Source organism: Marmota monax, unplaced genomic scaffold, assembly GCF_021218885.2.
Source record: "Marmota monax isolate L192 unplaced genomic scaffold, Marmota_monax_Labrador192_F-V1.1 WCK01_AAM20220418_F8-fsc00027, whole genome shotgun sequence".
NCBI lineage: Eukaryota > Metazoa > Chordata > Mammalia > Rodentia > Sciuridae > Marmota > Marmota monax.
The window spans coordinates 16,033,527-16,056,271 of record NW_026694617.1 but is presented as its reverse complement, the minus strand read 5'-3'; the positions used below and the strand labels follow the sequence as shown (position 1 = coordinate 16,056,271).

Below are 22,745 nucleotides of genomic sequence, written 5' to 3'. Positions count from 1 at the left end.
ACTGGGTGAAACAGAGATGTGAGACTTTACATCAGATAACAGGAGATCTAGAAATTGAAAGAGACTTCAAGCCATCATTCGCACTATACTTCATGAATGAACACAGCATTCTGTCAAGCTTTATACAATGACAAATGAGCCTATTCTCTGAAGGAACCTGAGAAGATTTAATACTCATTTTAGGGAACCTACTTTGGTTTTTCTGTCTGAAAATTAGCAATTTCATCTTATATCCAACTTCAAAATAAATTATCATCCTACTAACAACAGTATAAAATAAATTATCATCCTACTAACAATATATAAATTAAATACATAAATATATAAATTATCATCCTACTAACAACAGTATAAAATAAAACTGTTTATATTTCTATTTATGGTATACTATTTTGGCATTAGTTCAAAAGCAAGAGATTTATCAAACCCATCACAACATCAATAATTTAAATAAAGAATGTTAATATGGTTTTAATGTTTTAAGTCAGACAAAAAAACTGACTGGCTTTAACTTTTTGAAGATATAATAAAAATTTACCCAAAATGTGGTGTTTTTCTAGAATCCCACCTAAAGCAAAGTAAGGAAAACACAAGTCTCCCTACATAGACTTCGTCACTTACCAAAGGAACTATCCCATTTATTTACTTTGTTCATCCAGGATATAAAGAACTTAGGACTTTGGAGTGGGGGGGGATGACAGGAAAAATAAGGGGGATGCTCAAAAGCTAACTATATTCATAATATGAAGAACATTATCCTCTAAATGAGTACACAAGAAAATGTACTGTAAGATCTCCAAGTTGTTGCCATAGACTAAAAAGGTCAATGTGCTACAGAAAAATCTGCAAAGTAACTATCAGCAAACCACATCCTCCTTACTCACTGAATTGTCATGCAGCATCTGCATAAGAAGCTGTGGGAAATTTTATAAGCCAGATAGCGGTAGCATTCACTAAGAGGTACCATTTCCCTAAGCATGCTCCTAAATCTAGGAGACCCTAACTTCCCCTCCTCTTCAGCCAACCTACCCCTTGGAAGTGAGGGAAACACAAAACAGAAGCAACTTCCCCTCGCTGGAAAAATCTCACAGCCCCAAATTTTAAATGGAGGTGGCTGGAGAAAACAAGAGAGCCAAGGGAATGGAGTGCAGGGCAATATGCAATTATTGAAACTGGAATTGAGCCTGGAACCTGCCATGAGAGTACTGGCAATCAAACTGTGGTCAGGGCCCCAATTTTAAACCTCTCTCAAGGAATACCACTTCCTGACACAGACACACCTCCCTTTATATCAAAGGAATTCTGCTTGACTTGGTGGAGGAGTATCATCTGTTGGTGAAAGGAATAAAAAGGACTCAACTTAAAATAAGCATGTCTGAAGAATTGAATGAAGTACAATCACTTGCAAATATGTTTCTGTCATTCTTACCTTCTTCCCAATAAGCTTTTTTCGAAGAAATTCCCGGGCCTCAAACATGTATGGAATGTCATACAGGGGACGCAGTTTCTTATTCTTATCCTAAAAGCAAAATAATATACCACATCAGGAAGAGAAACCAAATGAACACAGGCAATAGTACAATATATTGGAATGTATGTGAATTTCTCAGAGTCCCAAATATTAAATTAAATAAGTGCTACATATCTGATAAATGTTTAATAAATATTTGGCTAAAATGCTTTATTGAGAGTCAGATTATCTTTTTCACATGATATACTCAAAAATAAGCAATGGAATGTTTGCAATTACCCAAGCTGGAAGTAAGCGTTCAACATCAGGAAATAGCAACATAAACTTCAATATATAAGTATTAGGCCCCTTCATTAATGCACTATAAATTTAATTCAATCGCCTTTATTGAGCACCTACCAATTACTGGTTCCATACAAATCATCCCATAAATACATGTCTATATCCTGAACTCAAAAATCTTGGAACATAGTAATAGAAGAAATCCAACAGATATGAGATAGAAAAACAAAGCAGTTTTGGTTAAGTGTTAAATTACTGGGATACAGACTGAACTGAATGCTATAAAAGTTCAGGGATGTGGAAATAAAGAAGCAATCAGGACATGTTTCATTGACAGGATGGGATTTAATTAAGGTGAATGTGCAGGACAGAAAAAAAATAGAGTATGAAAAGGTAGAACAAGGAGAAAAGGAAAAAGGAATGATATTTTCTCTCTCTCTTCATTATTTCATGGTTCCCAAAAGATGTGACTGCTCTAAGCAATGTCATTTTGAAATGATGAGAGAGGGTCTAGACGAAGGTGACAGAAGTAAGAATGGATAGAAAGTTAAAGAGATATGAGAACCATCTTAAGAAATGAATTAACAGGAACTGACAAGAGAGTAGATAGAGGGGATAAAAGAGTGGAAATACAATATTGAGCCATGATGACAGGCAAAAGAAATCCAGAGACGTTTGCCTTTTGGTGAGGCTGTGGAGGCACAAAGGATCTAATTGAGAAATAAGAGTCTTAGCTGGACAGATTGGTACATTACCTCAATGTCTCTCTCACACTGGCCTGCCATTTCCAAGATAACAGAAACCATGTCCATTTGTGTTTTACTTTAACACCCCAGCGCTAAGCACGCTAAGCAGAGTACCCCAGAGCTAAGCACAGTCTTCTCTCATAGCATGAAATCAATGACTAAAGATGGATTCAGTAGTTTCTGATGAAACATTCAGGATGGTATGCAGAAAGAAAGCATGCCAGGAGAACAGGTCTGCATGTGCAGGTTTGGGGAGCTCCAGGATACAGGTAATATTTGAAAAAACTACAGGAAGAAAGGAGAAAGCAAGGACTAACTTCTTTGCTAGATGAACAACACTGGCTCCCCCACTTCTCTGGTTGGCTGAGCTGGCTGTGCCTTTGCCATCTATTAAGCACCTGACAAAACATGAGGCTTCTGTAGGATCCATGCTGGACTCAAAGCAGATATTCATAAGTTATTTTATTTTCTTAAATAGCCAACTACTCTCAGATAAAAAAGCTTCATCCCTTTAAGATCCCATTTTAAAATTCAATCTAATGTCAATAGTGAGGGAAAGAGAATCAAAATTGATGCTTCTTCCCAGATACTAACTAAGCCTTGATGTCTTGAATACATCATAAAACATTTCGATTCATTGATATAACCAAGAAAACCTCTTATGAGAATTCTTCCTGTTACAAGGAAATTTGAGCTTCACATTCATCATCTGATTGTCAACTATTTCCTCTGTGAGAATTTTTTAAAAGGCATTTATTGTTCTTCCACTGCTCTCCAAGGGAGTAAAAGAACCTCCTTGTCCCTGATAATGTATGAAAATCTACATACTCTGCACAGAAAGAACTAGGGTAGCCAAGGTCTGATCGAGGTCCTAGGATGTTAGGACCATAGCCTAAAAAGTAGGGTAAAACGTTGAGCATGAAAATTTTAGAGAAGTAAAAATACAGGAGGGGTACAGTGGAGGTAGAGGAGGAGGATGTGTGGGGTTCCCTGGTCTCAGGGAATGCTGAGTAACACTACGGACAGATTGGATATTTTACAAATGTCCAGGAAGCCAAGTGAAAATAACAAGCCATAAATTAGAGACTTATTTAGGAACCACAGGTAACATATTATCCTGAAAGAGAGTTAGTGACGACACTCAGTGATAGAGTTAGAATGCTCATTGACAAAAGATGTTGGGTGCCAGTAAGGAAAAGGATTTTTAATAAAGACAAAAATCAATGGTAATCAGAATCAGCCCTCAGGAACAAAGAAGTGCCAACATATTCACGTTCACCAAGCAACAGAGGAAAATCTATTTACAGAGAGTAGCTGTGTGATTACAAAAGCTTTAGTGAACAAAATTTTTAAAAATGAATTCAACAAAATAACAGTATTTACTATAAACAGCCATCTAATTCACTATAGAGCTTGAATTTCCACACCTTACCCTATGTATTACAAAGCATCAGGGGTACAACTGTCAGTTGACTGGAATTCCAAGGTAAGAAACACAGTTCCAACGAGCATTCAAAAGATCATGGAGTGATATACACCTACATGTGTGAAAATGGTTGTCTAAATAAGAATTCTGTTTTGGCTATGGTGTATAGCTCAGTTGGTAGAGAGAGCATTTGCCTAGTATAAGCAGGGCACTGGTTCAATACCCAGCAACACAAAACACACACACACACACCCCGAATCTATTTTGAAGACACTCTGCAGAACTGGGCCAAGTCAAAATACCCTTCAAAGAATGAAAGAAAATAAATAATATGCCAACAAACATCTCCTAATAAAAAAAGAGGGCAACTTCAGAGTTTGATAATATGTCTCTCATGAAACTAGGAAAGAACAAATACCACAAGCAGAAAACAAGATATCAGAAGTGAAAACGGAAAGATCTTGTTACTCTAACCCTTCAGAGCTAGGAGCTATTGACATCTGCAAACATCTTACAAGAGAGATATTAGAAGTCCCTAAGACACCACAAAATAAAAGCAATTCCTCCAAATTACCAGGTACATAAAAGCCTTTGAAAGCTCTAAGAGGCAATTGAGGTATGGAATATATTCTGAGAAAACAGGACTTTAGCTGAATCTCGCCTGCTAAAAGGGACTGTCTAGTTTAGATTCTGATTTACATGGAAATTTTTTTTTTCCAAAATAAAAATAGAAGAGAATGCTTACTTTATCTGGTGGGCGGATAATATACAAACCAATATGTGCTGTAATCACTGTTCCTCCTGAGAAATGACATTGCATGTAGGCCCTGCAATGACTCACATTGGAGACGGAAGAGATATCTTCTGTCATCTGCCTCTCTTCCCAGGAGCAAGGCCCAACACCTACTTCTCAGCATCTGAAAACACATCTGGCATTTTTGCAGGAAGGTATTTTTGGCAGTTTGCCAAAATGGGGACATCTGGTAAGTGTTCATTTGGAGGGCAGGAAAAGGACTTCAAATCCACTCCTTGCTCTCAACCCATTTTAGGCCTAATTTTTACCTAGTCTAAATTTAAAAACTATAGCCATAAAACTTTGGCTTTGAGTATAACTAAAAAGGACCTCTCCTCTCATTTTTTTTTTTTTAACTTAATGGCTTTGAGATAGTTCAGGATTTCCTAAATAAGTGTGAACAGAAATATATTATGGTAGGGGTATAGGGAAGCAGGTAAGGGTGGCTCCAGCAACATTTTTAAAGTTCCTTATTTAAGACATCATTGGCTGGGCACGGTGGTACAGGCCCATGATCTCAGAAACTCGGGAGGCTGAGACAGGAGGATGGAAAGTTCCAAGGCCAGCCTCAACAATGAAGAGAAATCCTGTCTCAAAATAAAAGAAGAAAAGAATTGGGGGTGAAGCTGAGTGCAGTAGTATAAACCTGTAATCCAGCGGCTCATGGGGCTAATACAGGAGGATCACACATTCAAGACAACCTTAACAACGAAGTAAGACCCTAAATAACTTAGCAAGACCTTGTCTAAATAAAAAATAAATAAAGAGCCGGGGATGTTGCTCAGTGATAAAGCACTCCTGCTACCAAAAAATATGGGGGTGGGGATGGGAGGATATAGCTCAGTGGTAGGGTACCCCTGGGTTCAATCCCCAGTACTCCTCCAAAAAGTATCATGATCAAAGTGAAAAGTTGAAGCACTGTTGTTGATAACAAAGATTGTGAAAGAAAAAGCATAATTAGAGGGAATGGCGGGGTGGTGCACCAGTGTATTATGCAAGCAGGCTTCAAAGACCCAAAAGAGGTATCAGATGCCCAGCATCTGAAGAAAGGCAAAGAGAACAGCCAAGGTAAATCATGTGTATGCCTGGTGGATTCGGGAAACAACAAAGATACCAGGTGACTAGAGCAGAGTGCAGGAAGGGAGAGAATGGCAGAAATCTGGTATCTGAAATAATCACTCTGGTCTTTGTGAGACCCTGTAACAAGTGAAGGGTGAAGCCTGGAAGACAAATTAGGGAATTATGCTGTACTCTACGTAAGGATTGAGAGTTTACAAAAGGGTGGCAGCACTGAAGGAAGTTAAAGGCAGTCAGAAGTGGAAATACGAAGTAGATTCTAGATGGAATGGGAGATGTAAACAAAAGGGAAGAATCAAGGAAGAGTCCAAGTTATTATTTATTGTTAAAAAACAATGGAAGAACGGGCAAAAAAGTATATATGGGCACTTCACTAAAGAACTCTGACAAGATGCTGTGTGCATAAAAAGTATAATTTCAATAATAATCTGAGAAATGTAAATTGAGATCCTATATTACAAACATCATTGGAAAAAAGATGTGAGAAAGTGGGAATGCCCTTTAACTACCAATGGTATAGAATGTTGTAAATACTTTGGCACTTTTACATGGTACTGTATGGTTAAAAGTTGGTTAAAGTTAAGGCTATGTATACTTTAATTAGGAAATGCTAGTTACAAGTAGGAATACACTCTAAAAAACTTGTCACATGTACAAGATAAGGCTATACTGACACTGTGTATCATATAACCACAAAATAGAATACAAAGCAGTTACACTGAATTAAAGCAAGCTAACAAAGGTACAAATTTTAAAACAATACTGAACAGGAAAAAGAACATAAATCCCATACAAATGCAGACTAAAAACAGACACAAACAATATTATGCTATTCACAGAGCTTTGTTAGCGGCAAAAGTATAAAAATGCTGAGAAATAAAAAAACCAAGCTAATGGTTACCAATGTGAGATGGGAGAGGGGTTGAAAAATGGGGCTGAAGATGAGCACTCTGGGATGTTCAACTGTACCTGTAATATTTAATATTAAAAGGGGGAAGAGGAAGAAACTGAAAAAGGAACCTAAGTGATTGTTTTGTTATATTATTCTTTAAACCTGTAACTTTTTTTTCTAAGTGAAAAAACATCCAGGGAGAGGAAATTTTCAAATCTGGTTTGTCACCTTTTCCATTTCCCACAATGTCTTACACTTTTCTCTTTTCAGTAGAATAACTGGGCATCCTTTCTCATAAGAAATGCATTAAATTCCATTTTTTCTTAAAAAAAACAAACAAACAAAGATACTCTCTCACAGATGTAACCCTTCCATGAAACAGAGGAAATAATTTAACTATAAATATGCTGTCAAATAAACAAGGTCAAAAGAAGTCTGACTTTCACTTTAAAAGGAGACAAACTATAATATCTTAATTAATGTAGCCAAGTGGAATTATACTGCATGCTGATCTTAAAACTGTTGAATTAAAATAAGTAAGAACAACAGACATGAACAGACTTAAATGGATAAAATTTCAAACAGTAAATAATGGACCAGTCCCAGTAGCTTTTCCTCATATGCCATTTTAATAAACAAAGGCTGCAATTTCCATTTGAATTACAGACTTAAAATAGGAAGAGTATCATATGCCCTAGGCATATTTACAATCAAGGACCTTTCAATTCCCTTGGCAGCCAGGAGACAGAATCTACAGGGATATTCACTGTTGTGTGGTCATTAACACACACAGTAGCACATTTCTATAGAAGGCAGGTCTGCTAACAGGAAACTATAAGGCAGCAGCAGGGGAAGGTTTTAACTTGTAACCACCTTGGCCAAATGGAAGATATCCTGCATCTCCCCAAGATATCTAACTATACCTGAAGGACTGTGTTCAGGAGCAGTACACACCCAAACACCTCCTCAAAAACTTGCTTCCCCAAAAAACTCAGCTTCATTTCCCAACTAGCACTATTTCTCACTCCCTGCTCAAAATACCTCTTAAAAGTAAACAGTCTATTACAGAGATGCAATCCAGGTAAGTACTGCATGTATAATTCAATACATTTCATACATATTCTAGGAAGCAAAGAAGACACTGTAAATAATGGAAACTAAAATCAAATTTAAAAAATAAAATCCCTTTTAAAAATGTATAGGTGTGGAATCAAAAGTGCTGATTATATAAGATAAATAGTTCCTTTAAATGTATCACTGCTTTTGTATGACCCTCAAATTTCTTGATTTTTGTAAGAACCCTACTTCATCTTGCTGATCCCTTAAGGATCTATGAGCACTATACAGTGTGAAAAGCACAAGAATTTAAGATATGATAATAGCTATTGATGACTACCCTATTGCATAGGCATAATGCAGATAGCAATCTTACCTCATAAGGATCATGACACCCATAAGGAAAGTGTAAGATATAATTATGTAAGGGAAAATATAATTATATAATTATGTAAGGGAAAGCTGGGGTTTTGAGCCTGCTTTCCAGATGCTCATCACTGGTGGGCCAGATACTGGGCTCTCTTGGCTTGTTTAGGTCAAAAGGCAATCAATAGGGCTGGGGTTAGCTCAGTTGGTAGAGTGTTTACCTTGCATGTACACAAGACCCTGGGTTCTAATCCCTGGCATCACCACCACCACCAAAAAAAAAAAAGGGCAATCAATCGCACCTGTGTCAGCAGTGGTCTGGTTTTGGTATGCCCAAAAAGGAATTTACTAACACACAGACTTCCAGGCCTACACCAAATACTGTAATACAGTAGGTCTAAAATGATTCCCACAGATCTGCATTTAGAAATAAGTAGCAAGGAAGTATGCAGGCTATACTTTGAGAAATGTTGCTATATAGAGGTGCATGCATGCATGCACATACAGAAGGATGCATGCATGGGGCGGGAGGGAATGTGTACACACACCTAACCCCACTTAAATCAATGTCAACAAAAAGGAGGTCAGAAAGCCACAATGAGGAGCTTCATTAATGTCAAAATGGTTCAATAAAAATAATAAACAAACTTCAGTAAGTTAATAACAATTGGGGAATTCAATGCTCCTTGATCTTCTGTACAGGTTAGATAACTGGAAACATGCTAGTAATGGTGACAAAACTTCTAAAACCTCCTTTGTTCCAACAATTGAAGACTGGATAAGGAAACTGAGAATCCTACTGAGCACGCCATGCTGACCATGCCAGGTAATAGCAGGAATATCCACATCCTCATTCCTTCCCTGACCAAGTCCACACAGACACCCAGTAGTCTAGACCTATACTAGCTATGGTAACAGCAAAAAAGAACACGAAGTGGCAATTCCAAGAATCAGTCCTGGTTACAAATGTCTTCTGGCAACCTGCCAGTAGAACAGTTTCACAGCATCAAAAGAGGGAAAGAAGTAAAGCAAATTTAGGCAGCCTCATGTCCTTGAAGGGACTGACCCGTTATCTCCAGTGCACAGCATATGATTATATTCCACAGGAACTTCCACATCCCAAAATTAAAGTACCATTTTCAAGGATATCATGGAAGGAGAAAAAAAAATCTCCCTCTGGAGACTGCTCTTCTACTCAATTACATAAGCCAACTAAGAGCCTTTTCAGAAGTGCTTGCTATTTATTGCTCAGATGCAATAAGGATGGGAAGGAAAGAGACAGCAAGAGAAGAGACGGGTGGGGAGAAAATAAGAGGAGCCAAGCATCAGCACCTCTCTCCCAAGACCCTGTCAAGACTTTAGGAATAGTTAAAAGGCTCCAAGGCTCCAAATCCATTATCTAAGTAGCACACCATATGTGGTCCCTTCACTTGGCTACAAATATTTTTGCAGTAAGAGAAGAGTGGAATGAAAGAACAACACCAACCCTCACAGACCTAAATGCCAAAGAAAACCATGACTCAAAAAGTATGAAGCCGTGTGGCCAACAGAAAAGTGGCTCCCAGACCCACAGAAGGAAATAGAAAAGGAGAAAGGCTCTGGGGACCTGCCCCATCTGCCCTTCCTGCACAAGTGTGAGTTCTAACATGCACCTGAGTAAAAACTTTCTGTCATCCACAAAGTGAAAATGAAAATCTGCTCCGAGGAGGAACTAAGGTGGTGCCACCTTTTCTAGAGGAACAGTGAGGACTCCACTGGCAAGTCTCAGATAATGAAACAGAAAGGGCATGGAATCCTCAAAGAAAACAAAGCTCAAGTTCAGAACTCCGGAAGTCAAAGATGAAAAGAGCTATTCTGGACTTGAAATCAAATATCCCTCAAATATTTTCTGGCACCAAATGATCAAGAGCAAGTGGGCAGTCTGGTGTTGATCTATATAACAGGGGCCCAGGCTGTAGACAGAGAGTCTAGTACAAGCTACTAGCCTCCTACCTGGTGACTTGTCTATTTCCTTGTAAGACCAACTTAAATAAAACTCATCTGGCTTTATACACAACTTTGCAGTGAAAACGAAGAGAAATTCCTTCAAATTCCTGCAAAAACCTGAAAAGGGTTTCAGAAAGGTAACTCAAGGAACATTTTAGCAAATATAAACTCCACTGGAAAACCAAATCTACACTTTTAGTGTTACCAGGAAGCAAAGCTACTTAGCTGAGTTAAGTTTTACAACATCTAACATGGATGTTAACAAGAGCTAAAATGTCGAGACAGAGGAAGAGATAAGCCAAAGTTACAGCACTAATCACTCTCTGCCTTGTATTACCGTAATTTAATTACTTCATACAGGTCTTATCTTCTCTACCAGACCTCATGAGGGAAGATCTATGTGAGAGAAAAAAAGATCTTCACAGTACCTAAAAAGTGCCCAACATAGTGCAACATTACTAGAAAAGGCTAACACAATGAGAGAAGAAAATAGGTAATACAGAAAAGTCTACCTAGATTTATTTTTGACAATTCAAACTGTAGCTATTGTGATTATGGGAGTGGATGGAATTGGTTAATAAATCTCACAATGAATTATAAAGAAGGGAGCAATACCTCTGCAGCTTCATAACAAAGTTAGCAAGTTCACTAAGCACAGGTGTCTTTTATGGCACGAGTTAACAGCAAACTATTCTACAACTTTCCAGCTGCTGTTATTAACATGATTCTATATTACACAAGAATACATCCATTAATGAAGATTAGAAAGTATTTAGACTTGCAACTTGATTCTACAACTGTAAAACATAAACTCTATAAGCACTGATGCAACAATAAGGCTCTTGGTAGTTTTGTGTAGTTAAAGAAAATCTGAATTCGCAAAATCCAAATAATTAGTATGCTCTCATTTGACTTAGCTAATTCTTAAAAGCAATCTTCTGTTCTCTCTACAAGTTTGACACAATGAAGTCTATCAGTTATGATCTTTCAAATAATATACCTTCAATGTATAATTAGCCAATTGTTATCAGAAATTCTTATGGAAAACATATAATATCATTCTGAGTTCAAAGTACAGCTCAGCTGATATACTAAAAATATCTCAATTCTGACAGTTCAACTCTAAAATAAATACATTACCCTGCAATGTAAAAGGGGGTAATTTCCTAATGTCAATTTCCTAATGAGATCAAAACATGCAGCTTCTCCCCTCAGACCTCACCCTCAATTCCAGACTTTTGGGATTGAGATAAAAGAAGGAAAGGAGAGGGTAGTGAAGGATCCTGCAAGCCCTTTCTTAATTATAGAAAGACTAATTTGCAGCAACACCAATAGGTATGACGTCTTCCTAAATGAAATACACTCCTCATCTGCTGTTCAGACGAGTGTAGAGAATAGGGAGGAAATAAAAGTCCATCAGTGTCTTCCTGGAAGGGACTCTTTCTACCTAGCTGATGGTTCTGAAAATCAACTGGAAACACAAAATCAATATTAAAAGTGGAAGGGCAAAAGGAATGGGGAACCCTTGAAAGACAAAAGGCAACCTGGAGGTCTTAGAGAGGGTGTGATACAGGGCAGTGGCACGGCCCAGCCATGTCGCAACTGGCTCTGCCTTTTTTGGCACCATTTGCCTTTTCACTGGAAGCTCATAATTAACCAGTTGGCCCTAAATCATGTTTTCTAGTAATGGAGAAATCTTCTCCCACATTTCTTACCCTTCATACCCAGGCTAAAAATGGAGAGCCTGTGCCCTCAGAAGAGACAACCCTGTTACTTAGAGTACAGGCTACAAGCCAGATGAAATCCATCCAGCACAGTGATGTGCCATAAGCCCTCCCACAGTTCTAGAAGAGGAGAAAGAAACAGGGGGAAAAGAAAACACATCCCTTACAATAGCAAACCAATTTTCTCTGTAAGAAACAGCAGAGTTGGGTGAACCCATTTAGAGGATCATATCATATTGTTAGAGAAATGCTTCTTTGTGAATGTCTTCCTTTCTTCACCATATTAAAAAATAATTATTATTATTAAAGTTTCTTCCTGGAACATCACAGAAGGGAAAATGATGCTGGATATGACACCATTATTTAGCTGATGCCAGTGGAACCTTCAATTGAGCCAGAGTTCCAGTCAAAGTTGTGCAATAAATTGTTGTGGGAAGGAAGGAAGGAAGGAAGGAAGGAAGGAAGGAAGGAAGGAAGGAAGGAAGGAAGGAAGGGAGGGAGGGAGGGAGGGAGGGAGGGAGGGAGGGAGGGAGGAATTATTTAAGTTCATGGCAGAAGGGTCTCCCTTTTGACAGTTACTGCCTTGACAGTTGCATCCCTCCAAGATCTAAATCAAACTGCCAGATCTAGTGCCACATATTTTATCCACCAAATTCAACCTACTCTCAGCCTATACTTAAATATTCAGTAAAATAAGGACTGTACCTTTTCAGAACAGATATTCACATAATGTTACAGAATGAAGATTACACTTTCTTTTACCTTATGGTCTATTTGACATTAATTAGAAAACTAATACTTATCATCCACTACTATCATGGCGAAATACAGACAATTGAAATTAAAAGAACTACAAACTGCAAAGACATCTGGCTGGACCACCACGGGCATGGGAATTTCATTACACATTGCCCCATCGCAGGAAGAGACCCTGACAAGCCTGAAGCCAGAGGAGACTGCTGCTAGAAGACTCTGTCCCTTCATTCAGTCTAAAATTAACATGCTCAGGAATTGGTTGGGGTTCTTCTGTTCTGATTGCACCCTGTAAACAAGCAGGAAAGTAACAAAGAGTCCACAGAATAGTCTCCAGAGAATAGAGGACGGAAGAGCATGAATAGGGGACTCTCACTCTACAACTATGGTGTCTTCCACAATAGTTTGCTCCTGTGGGAAAGGAGACTGGTGCCCAGGTCTTGGAGAATACAGTTTCACCACAACTTTATGTAATGCTGCTCTGAATTCTCTTGTTCTTCTAACCATAAAAGAAATTGAATAATGCCTTTTTAATAATGTTTTTATATCAATCACATCAACCTTGCTCTGTAACAAACACAATCTCATCCTTCCTACTGCTGGCCTTCCAGTTTAACTTCCTGAACATGAAGGATCAGCTCAGCTCTACAGTTCTATCACACTTCATTTAAAAAAGAAAATAAAATACCACTAACAGTTTGAACGCTTCATATGTGCTTGGCACGTTAAACTTACTAATTCTAATCCCCACAAGAACCAACAAGGCTAGAATTCTTAGTTTTTACTTCACAGAGCCCTGAGAAATTAGTTGCCCAAAGAAATCACGTGCCCCATATCACATACCACAGAACAAAAGAGCCCGGCCAACCTAAAATCCATGCTAGTTTCCCTCTATTAACTGCCTCCCAATCATAGCGGTAGCAAGAACTGGCAGATTCCCTCTTGGCTTTCCATTCACATCTGCTTCCACACATAATCTCCCACAGATCTAGAAAGGTCAATTAATTTCAACATACAATGCATGTTCATCCAGAGCCACCAGCTTCTGGGGAGCTCACTGAGTTTGAATGAGTTGAACCCCAGTAGTAGTGCCAGTTATGAAGCTACTGTCACTCTGTTCCAAATCGTATCTTTTAAAAATCCTGCTCTATAATGGGCAGAACACTGGTGAACCATATTTTGGCTTTGCTAGATGGTTGCATCTTCATATTACCCAAGAGCTCTCTTTTTACCATTTTACTATTCCGACACCTGGCCAAAAAATTCCTCATTACTATATTTGTTCTTTTAAAATAACTGCTGTGGTTTCTGTCTCCTGATATAGCAGCCAAAACCATCCTCTCTATATAAAGAAAACTGACCATGGACAGTAGCAGTGCAAGTCTCTTGATAGCCAACATCCCTCAGAGATTAATTCCATACGACCAGCACCTGGCCTACCCCACACAGCATGTACTACTCTATGCAGATGCACACAAATATCCAACCAAAAGAAACAAGTGCAGGGCTGGGGTTGTAGCTCAGCGGCAGAGCACTCTTCTAGCATGTGCGAGGCCCTGAGTTCGATCCTCAGCACCACATAAAACTAAATAAATAAAATAAAGACATTGTGTCCAACTACAACTAAAAAATAAATATTTTTTTTTTAAAAAAAGAAAGAAACAAGTGCACATAAATAGCATCCACAATAGTTAAGATAGGTGAATGCAGAGAAATGTTTGGAAGATTTAACAACTGACAATGAATAAAGGGAAGATTTTTCAAGCCAGTATGTGTCTAATCTATTAGAGTTTGCAAGATATAAAAATTACACAAAAAGGGAACAATATAACCTATAATTTTTTTGCTGCCTGATACACTGTTGAAAACTGTCATGGGTACTGCATCATTTTGTGGCTTTTAAGCCCAACCACAGGGAGGTTACATTCATGATTTTGTAAACGGCAATCACGGTAAAGATAGAAAACTAAAGTTAGCTTAGATGTGCCAATGTGGTTACTACATCACATAAATTGGGATGCAAATAATCTAAGGATTGGTGGAGAAAGCAGAAGTCACTAGAGGCCCATAATATCTAGAAAACTGTCATTTTTCTATTACAGCAAGATGGAAAATTACCCCAGATTTGCTATCACATACCTTATCATGAAAAGAACTCTAGAAATTTCTCAAGGCAGCTGCCAAATAAAAAAGTGCAGCTCCTTGGTTATTCAGGGCTGGAGGAGAGAAGAAAAGAAATCTGTTGTTTAATGGAGATAGATGCAGGTTTGCAAGACGAAAAAGGTCTGCAAATGTCTGACAATAATGTGAGTATGCTTGACACTCCTGAACTGTACTTAGTTTTATGTTATATATGTTTACCACAATAATAAAAAAAAAAGTGGGCCACATTCAAAATAATATTCTGCTGATTTCTTTAATCTGAGAGAAGCATCAGGCATGCTATCAAATTCAATTTTTACAGTAATGTGAGAATTTTAAGATATGAATTCCATCTTTGTTGAGTGTTGAAAGAGATTGCTCAGTTACAATTTATGGACATAATCAAGTAAGTTGGCCCATTTCTGGCCCTAACAACTGTATTCCAAATTGTCTGGTTCCTGAATAAGCCCTACAAACGAATCTTCTAATTCCTCTTAATGCTATTTCTTTTGGCAGGGTGTAACTACTATCTTAGCATGAAATATTTTGTCAACTAAAACGCCAAATGTTCTGCAAGACCATCTTCAACCGCATCCCCTACCTCCAGGAAGTCTTCTATTAATTCTCTAATCAAATATTCTTTCTTCTCTCACAGCACATTTAACCCAAGCCTGTATAAATGCATCTCACATCCCACAGGAGATATGAGGTTAACAACAGCATCTTCTCTTTTTTATGCCACTATATTCATTTCATCCCAAAGCAATTCAATAGAGTGAACTTATCACTTAAAAACTAGAAAATGGCAAAGCAAAAGTATATTATTACTTAACTAACTCCAAACTCCATGGCCACTGGATACTATCACAAGGCATCTACAATCCTATGATGCCTTCCCAACAGCTTAAAGCAAGAAGAAAACAACCATTTCCTTTCCTCCAAGCACTAAGCTCCTTGCCCTAAGAGGGAGAATTTGTATTCCCTATAAAGCGCCCCCACCCACCAAGAGATGTGTACAAGGTGACCTCCTCATCTGGAACCTGAGCTCTGCCTCGCCACTAGATGACAAGGTTGCTGGGCAGCTCCTAACAAATGTTGCTGAATGCAAGAAACTATCCAGGGTCACTGCTAATGAGAAGCCAGAACACCTTGCAACCTAGCTACAGAATGTTCACCTAATAAATCTTACAGATTTGAACACAACCCAAGACCAGGAGGTTACAAAAAAAAAAAAAAAAAAAAAACCAAAATTCAGAATCACCAGCCTAAAAATCTACATCACCACCTCTATGCTTATAAAAAGTATGACCCATAAGCTTTGATATCAGAACTAAACAGACACAAAAGAAAAGGAAATAATAAAAACATTAATACTTTTTTTTAAAAGAGTTTAATGGTAAGACACTATCACTATTTCTTCAGGATATTCCTCCTTTTGACTTGATTTAACTTCATTGATTTATTTTGATCAAGGATAAGATGTCAGCAAACTAAATGAAATAGGGGATCAGTAGAAAAACATTATAGCCCTGCAAATGGATCAGCATGTCAGGCCCAAAAGAAATATAATGGCTGCCTAACAAGCCGATGAGTAGGGGAGACCAACCAGCATGCCTGTTTTATTGCAGTATGTACACAGCATAATCTAAAAGACAGAAACTGTGTCTTTTGCATGTTCAGGTGCTGTCAGTATGCTGATGGCTCCAAAAGTTTGGTTTAAATTAAGTGTGATAACAATACCATTATGTGGGATTGTCAGTCTGTCAGAGTAAGACATGTAAAATTCCCTTATTTTAGCTGTAAAAAATTTCAATAATTTATCTCACACTAATTATGAACTCAGATTTAATCAGACAGGGCTAGGCTCAAGCTTATGCATGTATAATTTATGAATTAAAAAAGTTCACCAATCGATTTAAGTATAACTAAGGGTTATGTTTAAGCTTCTTAACTTAATTAATATACTGACAGACAATTGATAGAACCATAAATCTACCATTAACAGCAAATCACCATCGGCTGTTTCTTGCCAGCAGTGAACAACAAGTCTGGCTCACAAAACCCAGAAGAAAGTGGAAAGAGAAAGAGACAATGAGAAGGATGACTGGGGATGTAAGGGTGCAGGGTGGGGGTCATTCTGGGTAAAACTACAAATTTAAGATGTATGTATGTGCCAGTCACTGGAAAAACTGTTCCTGTTCAAGCACCTTTACCTAAACAGATCAAATGATTACAATACTGAGAAATACATGCAAAGTGCAATGTATATATACACCAAGCACACAACAGTAGAGAGAAGAAAGCACCTAAAGTCTTAAAAAGTAGAGATAGCTTCATGAAATGATGTTTGAGCTCAGGCTTGAAGGATAGGTGACCAGCTACTACAAAAGAGTGGAAATGTGTAGCCAATTTGGGGAATGGGAAGCAGGCAGCTGAAAGGGAAACACAGAATAATCAGGGCATCCATGATCCAAGTGAGAAGAGAGTTTGAAAAACGAAGATCTGAAAACAAAGTCAAATTCAAAGAAGTCACAATAAGGACAGCAACATGCCCTCCAAAGAAAGGTGGTTAAGAGGATTTTGATGTTAGCCTCAGCAACTTAGCAAGACCCTGTCTCAAAACAAAAAATTAAAAAAGGGCTAGGGATATAACTCAGTGGTACTGGGTTCAGTCCCCAATACCAAGGAGGGGATGGGTATAGAGAAAGACAAGAAAGGCAGTTTCAGTCAGATTCTAATGAGTTGAACAATTAATAAAATGTAGACAGGCTGTGTACAGACAGACATCTTTCAAGAAAGAGCAGTAACTAAGAAGGGGTACTGTGGTTAAGGAAGAATACTGGATTAGTTTAATCCATAAAGTCCCAAGTTTTCAATTCTCCAAATAGTTCCATGAAACTGACACAGGTGTATTTTCACAGGCTGTAAATCAGTCTAGAGCTTTTGTTTTATATATTTTTTCATCTATACATATATTTCACACATGAAAATATATGTATATATTTTTTTAACGCTCTAATCAGTCACCCATTACTTTTCACAAAAGACTAGAACTCTAGAAACCTAACATTTACTTCAAAAGTTAAAAGTTAAGTGGTGTAGGGTTGGGGCTGTAGCTCAGTGATAGAATGCTTGCCTAGCATGGGTGAGGCACTGGGTTCGATGCTCAGCACTACATAAAAAATAAATGACTAAAATTTTTTTTAAAGTTGTGGTGTATTTATTTTTCAATTTAAGTTTTTATAGGTGTCCCACATTTGGGGTGACTGGACTTAATGGGTTAAAAGATAAAAATCATTGTTATGAATGATTAAGTTAAAAAGATAGTGAATAGAACAGCTGGGGTAAACTGTCATATCAATCCAGAAAGACGTGATCATGAATGATTCACAAATATTCTATTCCCTGATCTGCTAATTACAAACTGTATGATCTGAGAGCTACATACTTGTCTCCAACAGGGACTTAAAACATATTCATCTTTGTAGCCTCCAGCACCTAGTACTGCATCTGACACATGGTACACACTCAATTAATGTTTGTTGAATAAAATTACTTAATCTCTTCGGACTTCAATTTCCTTCTCTGTTTAAGAGAAGAAAAAGAATTGGCTAGTTCTAGATGATGTTCCTTCTAGCTCTAAATACCCATCATTCTGTCAGTGTTACATAAAATGGGTCAATTCCCTATGATTCCTTGAAAACATGCTGTGTTGTAACATTCACATTCAACCAAGGGCATGAGAACATCAAAGCTGTGTTGCCTAATAGTGAGAGTATGTGCCTTCTTGAGGTCCTCCTTTGAGGTGGAAATGTTTCCATTAAATCAGAAAGGAAATAGATGTCAGATCACTTCAGAAAATGTTTTGATGAGTGTAACTTTTTTGCCACCTCCCCCCATGTTAATTGTCATTCTGCACAGACATCAGGATGACTTGGAAACATTCTAAATGGAAAAGAAACCTTTAAAAGTTCATTTTCAAAAATTCAAAGGTAATAAATCCACAGTTGTGTAAATGTCTTATGTCTCGGAGGCCTAGGCTGTTTAAGTTTTAATCCAAATGGGGAGCCAGGGAGGAATGAAAGAAAGAACAGAGAAAAGGAAAAGAAATGAAGAGTTGGATTTCAAAAGTCCCTATATCTGCAGGCCGCTCACAGGAAGGAAATTCTTGTGATACATTAAAAATCAACACTAATCAATAGTTTCTCATAAATCTGTCCCCTGCCCCACCATCACCAAAATTAATTAGTTCAAGAGAGGGAAAAAAAAATGGCCAGAAGAGCAGTAGTTGTTTAAAGACAAAGCCACAGACTCATCACTACTAACAACTCCCCTACAGAACCCTAAGGTATCTTCAGTGGCTCCCTAAATCTTTTCAGTCTTTTCTAAAACTTTTATTCAATCTGAAAAATCAAATTTTAAATATAAAATAATAATTGGGCCCCCTCCAAAGAGTTTCTGAACAGATAACAGATGGGAAAGATATCAAACATTTAATCTAGACTAATCCCCAGGACATAGCTAATTCACATAGGTTTTAGCAATAAAGTATCTGAGATCATTTTCTAAAACACAAAACTAAGTACCCAATTGGTCACATGTGTATACTGGGTGTTCTCTATTTTCTTTACTCATCAGCAAACATTTAGTTGACCATCATGTCAACCATCCCAAATAGAAAACAAATAGCATCTCTTAAAACTTAGTGCAGAAAAAAAGAATTACTGTTGTCACTTGTATTAGAAAGACTCTTGTAAATACACAGACATTTTAAAAATCATTACTCAGTTATTTTCCTATTGCTTCTAAAACATAAATTGGTTTACCAATAATTGATTTTATTTGCAGAATTCCAGGAACATTAACATAAGGAATTACATCTTTTTCCATTTTTGTTTCTAATGCTTTTAAAATATCTCTTTGTAAATTATATCATTTACTTCATTTAATTTAGCACTAGTAGAACTAAACTGTTTGAGAAAAGATAAAAGAATGAAGAACCCAATAATGGCTCTGCTGCTTCTTTTTCATCCCACGTTATCAAGAGCTTTATATAGTGTTCAAAGATTACAGATATCATCCCTTCCAATTCCACACCAAGGTTATAACCTAAGAGTTATAAAGTGGTAAAGACCAAAAGAGGAAGTCAAAATTGTTCCAGGGGACAGATGAAGCTAGGCTCCCTCACAAAGAGGGGGAGAAATTTCAAGCACATATGCAAATTTGAGCCAATCATAATGAACTTCTTATTCAGACTGCCCCCATGGGTTATATATGATACAATAACCACTTAAGAATCCAATATGCATTTAATCAATGCAAGCTTCTTGTAGTTTAACTCATATACTCACTCCATTCTTAAAGCAAAAACAAAATAAAAAACCAAGCAGCTAAGAAAAGTGTAGCAAATGATCAAAGGAAAAACCAACAACAGATCAAAGGGAAAACATAAAGAAAGCCAATAGTGCTTGCGGTGGGATGGTACCCCAAATCTCAGTCTCCACGGTTTATTTTAACTCTTGTGAAAAAGTGAAAGTACTACAAACCAGCAGGATATATGGTTAACAAAGGGTGGGCAGAGAAATTGTTCCAAATGAGATTTTAAATGAGTCATGCTCAGTAACCCAGACAATTTCATTTACTTATCTAACGGAACAATGTATTTTATCCAAGAAACCATTCAGAAAACACTGCCTTTGCCTAAAATACACAATGATCAATTTTAAATGAAATTAAAGAGAAAATGATATGAGTATGAAATATACCCTTCTTGCAGAGCTCTAGATTTACCAACTTTAGCCCTCAAATTTTAAGTTGAAATGTGGTAAAACCCTAGGTCTTCAAGTATAATCAAGGGCACACACTACAAAAGAGGGGAAGGGGAAAAAAAAAAACAAAACACTGATGTCAACAAATCACACAAAACTGGTCTGCCCCATACTTGAGGCTAGAGAAAGCATCCTGAAAAATGTCCCTCACATTTTTTAAAAGACATCTTTCCTAATTCAAGTAGATATGGAGGTAGAAACTGAAATTGTTTTATTTTCTTCTGTACATGCTTAGAAAGCAAAAAGGCACAGGAAGGTCCTGAGACTAAATAAACATGCAGCATAGCTGGGGTTATTAAGGCAGCCAGATCTTCTACAATCTCAATACAACTTAAATTCAATGATCTGTGCCAAGAGTCAGATAATAGAAAAATTTAAGTATCCAATATATATCGTCCTTAAACAGTGTCCTGTCAGCCACCATTAAATACCATTTTGCTAGCCTGTAAAATTGATATTTCATATCTAAGGAGTGTACAATGGATAACTCTGGGAAGGGATTCAAGACTCTAGACACACATTTGAGGTTCTGCAAATAAACATTTAAGAATCAATTCAATAAGCAAGAATGCTAACTAAATTTCATGACTATCGAACACCTAGCAATTACAGTCAACTAGGAAGACACTGAATTGATAAATTACTCTTAGGCCAAAAGGTTTAAATGGCTCAAGCTCCCAAACAGTCATCATAGATGATATTTCTTAAAGAACGTCATCCTACAATTAATAAGAATATTCTTATTTTTCTTCTTTGAACAATGTATCAGGATTCACACACAAAAAAAAAAAATCACCCTTGTCTCTGTAAACTGGGAATCAGCTCACAAAACTGAAGACGCCATTAAACTACCTTGGATCAGGGTTTCATATCTTAATTTTGCTCTTCATCTTCCAATTAATTTCTGCTTAGACTTCCTCCCTCACACTGGTCAATCAGAATGCCTTCCCTTCAGTGCCCCATGCCTCCATGATTATCAGATTTCTTTAGTCCTTTCCACTATACTATCATAGCTCTCTCTCTCAAAAATCTTCTCTTAGGATATATTCTACATTTCAATAAATAGAATCTCGTTTATTTTTTTCCCTGCTTCACAAGTCTAACCTCTCTGCCAATTTCACTAACTACCCAAGAGGTTCAGAAAACAAGTCTATGAGCTAGAGGACAGCCTGTGGGGAGGTTTCCACAGTCCTCACAAAATGGGAAGAGAGAGGAGAGAGAGAGAGAAACAATGTGGTACATCTGGGCTTATAAATTACTCCAGATTGAAGGACAGTCCATTATAATGAAATTATACCTTTTTATCTTTTTAGAATTAGTTCTTCATTCTTTTAAGAAATAATGATGTCAGAAGTAGAAGAGGCTCTTCTCTTCTGCTTTCAAACTTGAAGGATAAGTTAGTTTTCTAAAGGGAAGGGAGGGAGACAGGCAGTAGGAAAGAACAGAGAGTTCAAGAAGGTATAAGATAAGAGGTAATGCTGGATAGGGAGCCAGGGGACAAATCATGCCAGCCTAACTTTGTTTGCCAGGCAGAGATGTTAATCTATGGAATATAAAAATGAAGAAAATTTGGGGGAAGGAGAGTGATGTGATGTGATATGAATTTTACAAAGACCAAATGAACAGCCATGTGGGATGATATGCAGGATGACACTTGAAACAGGAAGCCAAGAAGCTTATGCAATAAATGAGACAAGAGACAAAGGCTTCACAGGTGGGGGGAGGAACGATTTTGAGATAATATTCTGCAGTTTAACCAATTCATACATACAAAGCACCTATCATAATATGGCTCGTGTGTGAAAACTCACAAATATTAATAGTTTTCTGTTTACTTTGTTTTCTTTACACCTTACAATATCCATACTAGATGAGTGGTCTTAATCCATAAACATTTCCATTTCACATTTCCTAACAATACAATGAAAATGTCAACATTAAAAAAAAAAAGGCCCACCAGCATAGACCACACACACACACACACACACACACACACACCCCTTAATGCACAGTAACTAATCCCAAACTAAATTATTTTATCACATGGCTAAAGTCATCACCAAACTGGGGAGGGGGGGTTGGGGGAGGTCTTCAAAGCAGAGCATAAAAAGATCTGGGTACAGTAGATGTTCAATAAATACTTGATTAAAGATAATTTTTCCCCTCATAAATGTCACATGGAGCAAATGAACCAAGAGAAGCT

General features: G+C 37.4%; 1 protein-coding gene across 2 annotated transcripts in view; it reads right to left on the bottom strand.

Annotated features, from left to right (window-relative positions):
* Snd1 (staphylococcal nuclease and tudor domain containing 1) overlaps window positions 1-22,745 on the bottom strand; it is a 412,411-nt gene that overhangs the window by 261,925 nt on the left and 127,741 nt on the right. For both annotated transcript variants that reach the window (XM_058572140.1, XM_046422386.2), the window contains one exon: window positions 1,430-1,519. In XM_058572140.1, coding sequence (XP_058428123.1) covers window positions 1,430-1,519 — 90 coding nt within the window. The remainder of the gene's footprint in view (window positions 1-1,429; window positions 1,520-22,745) is intronic.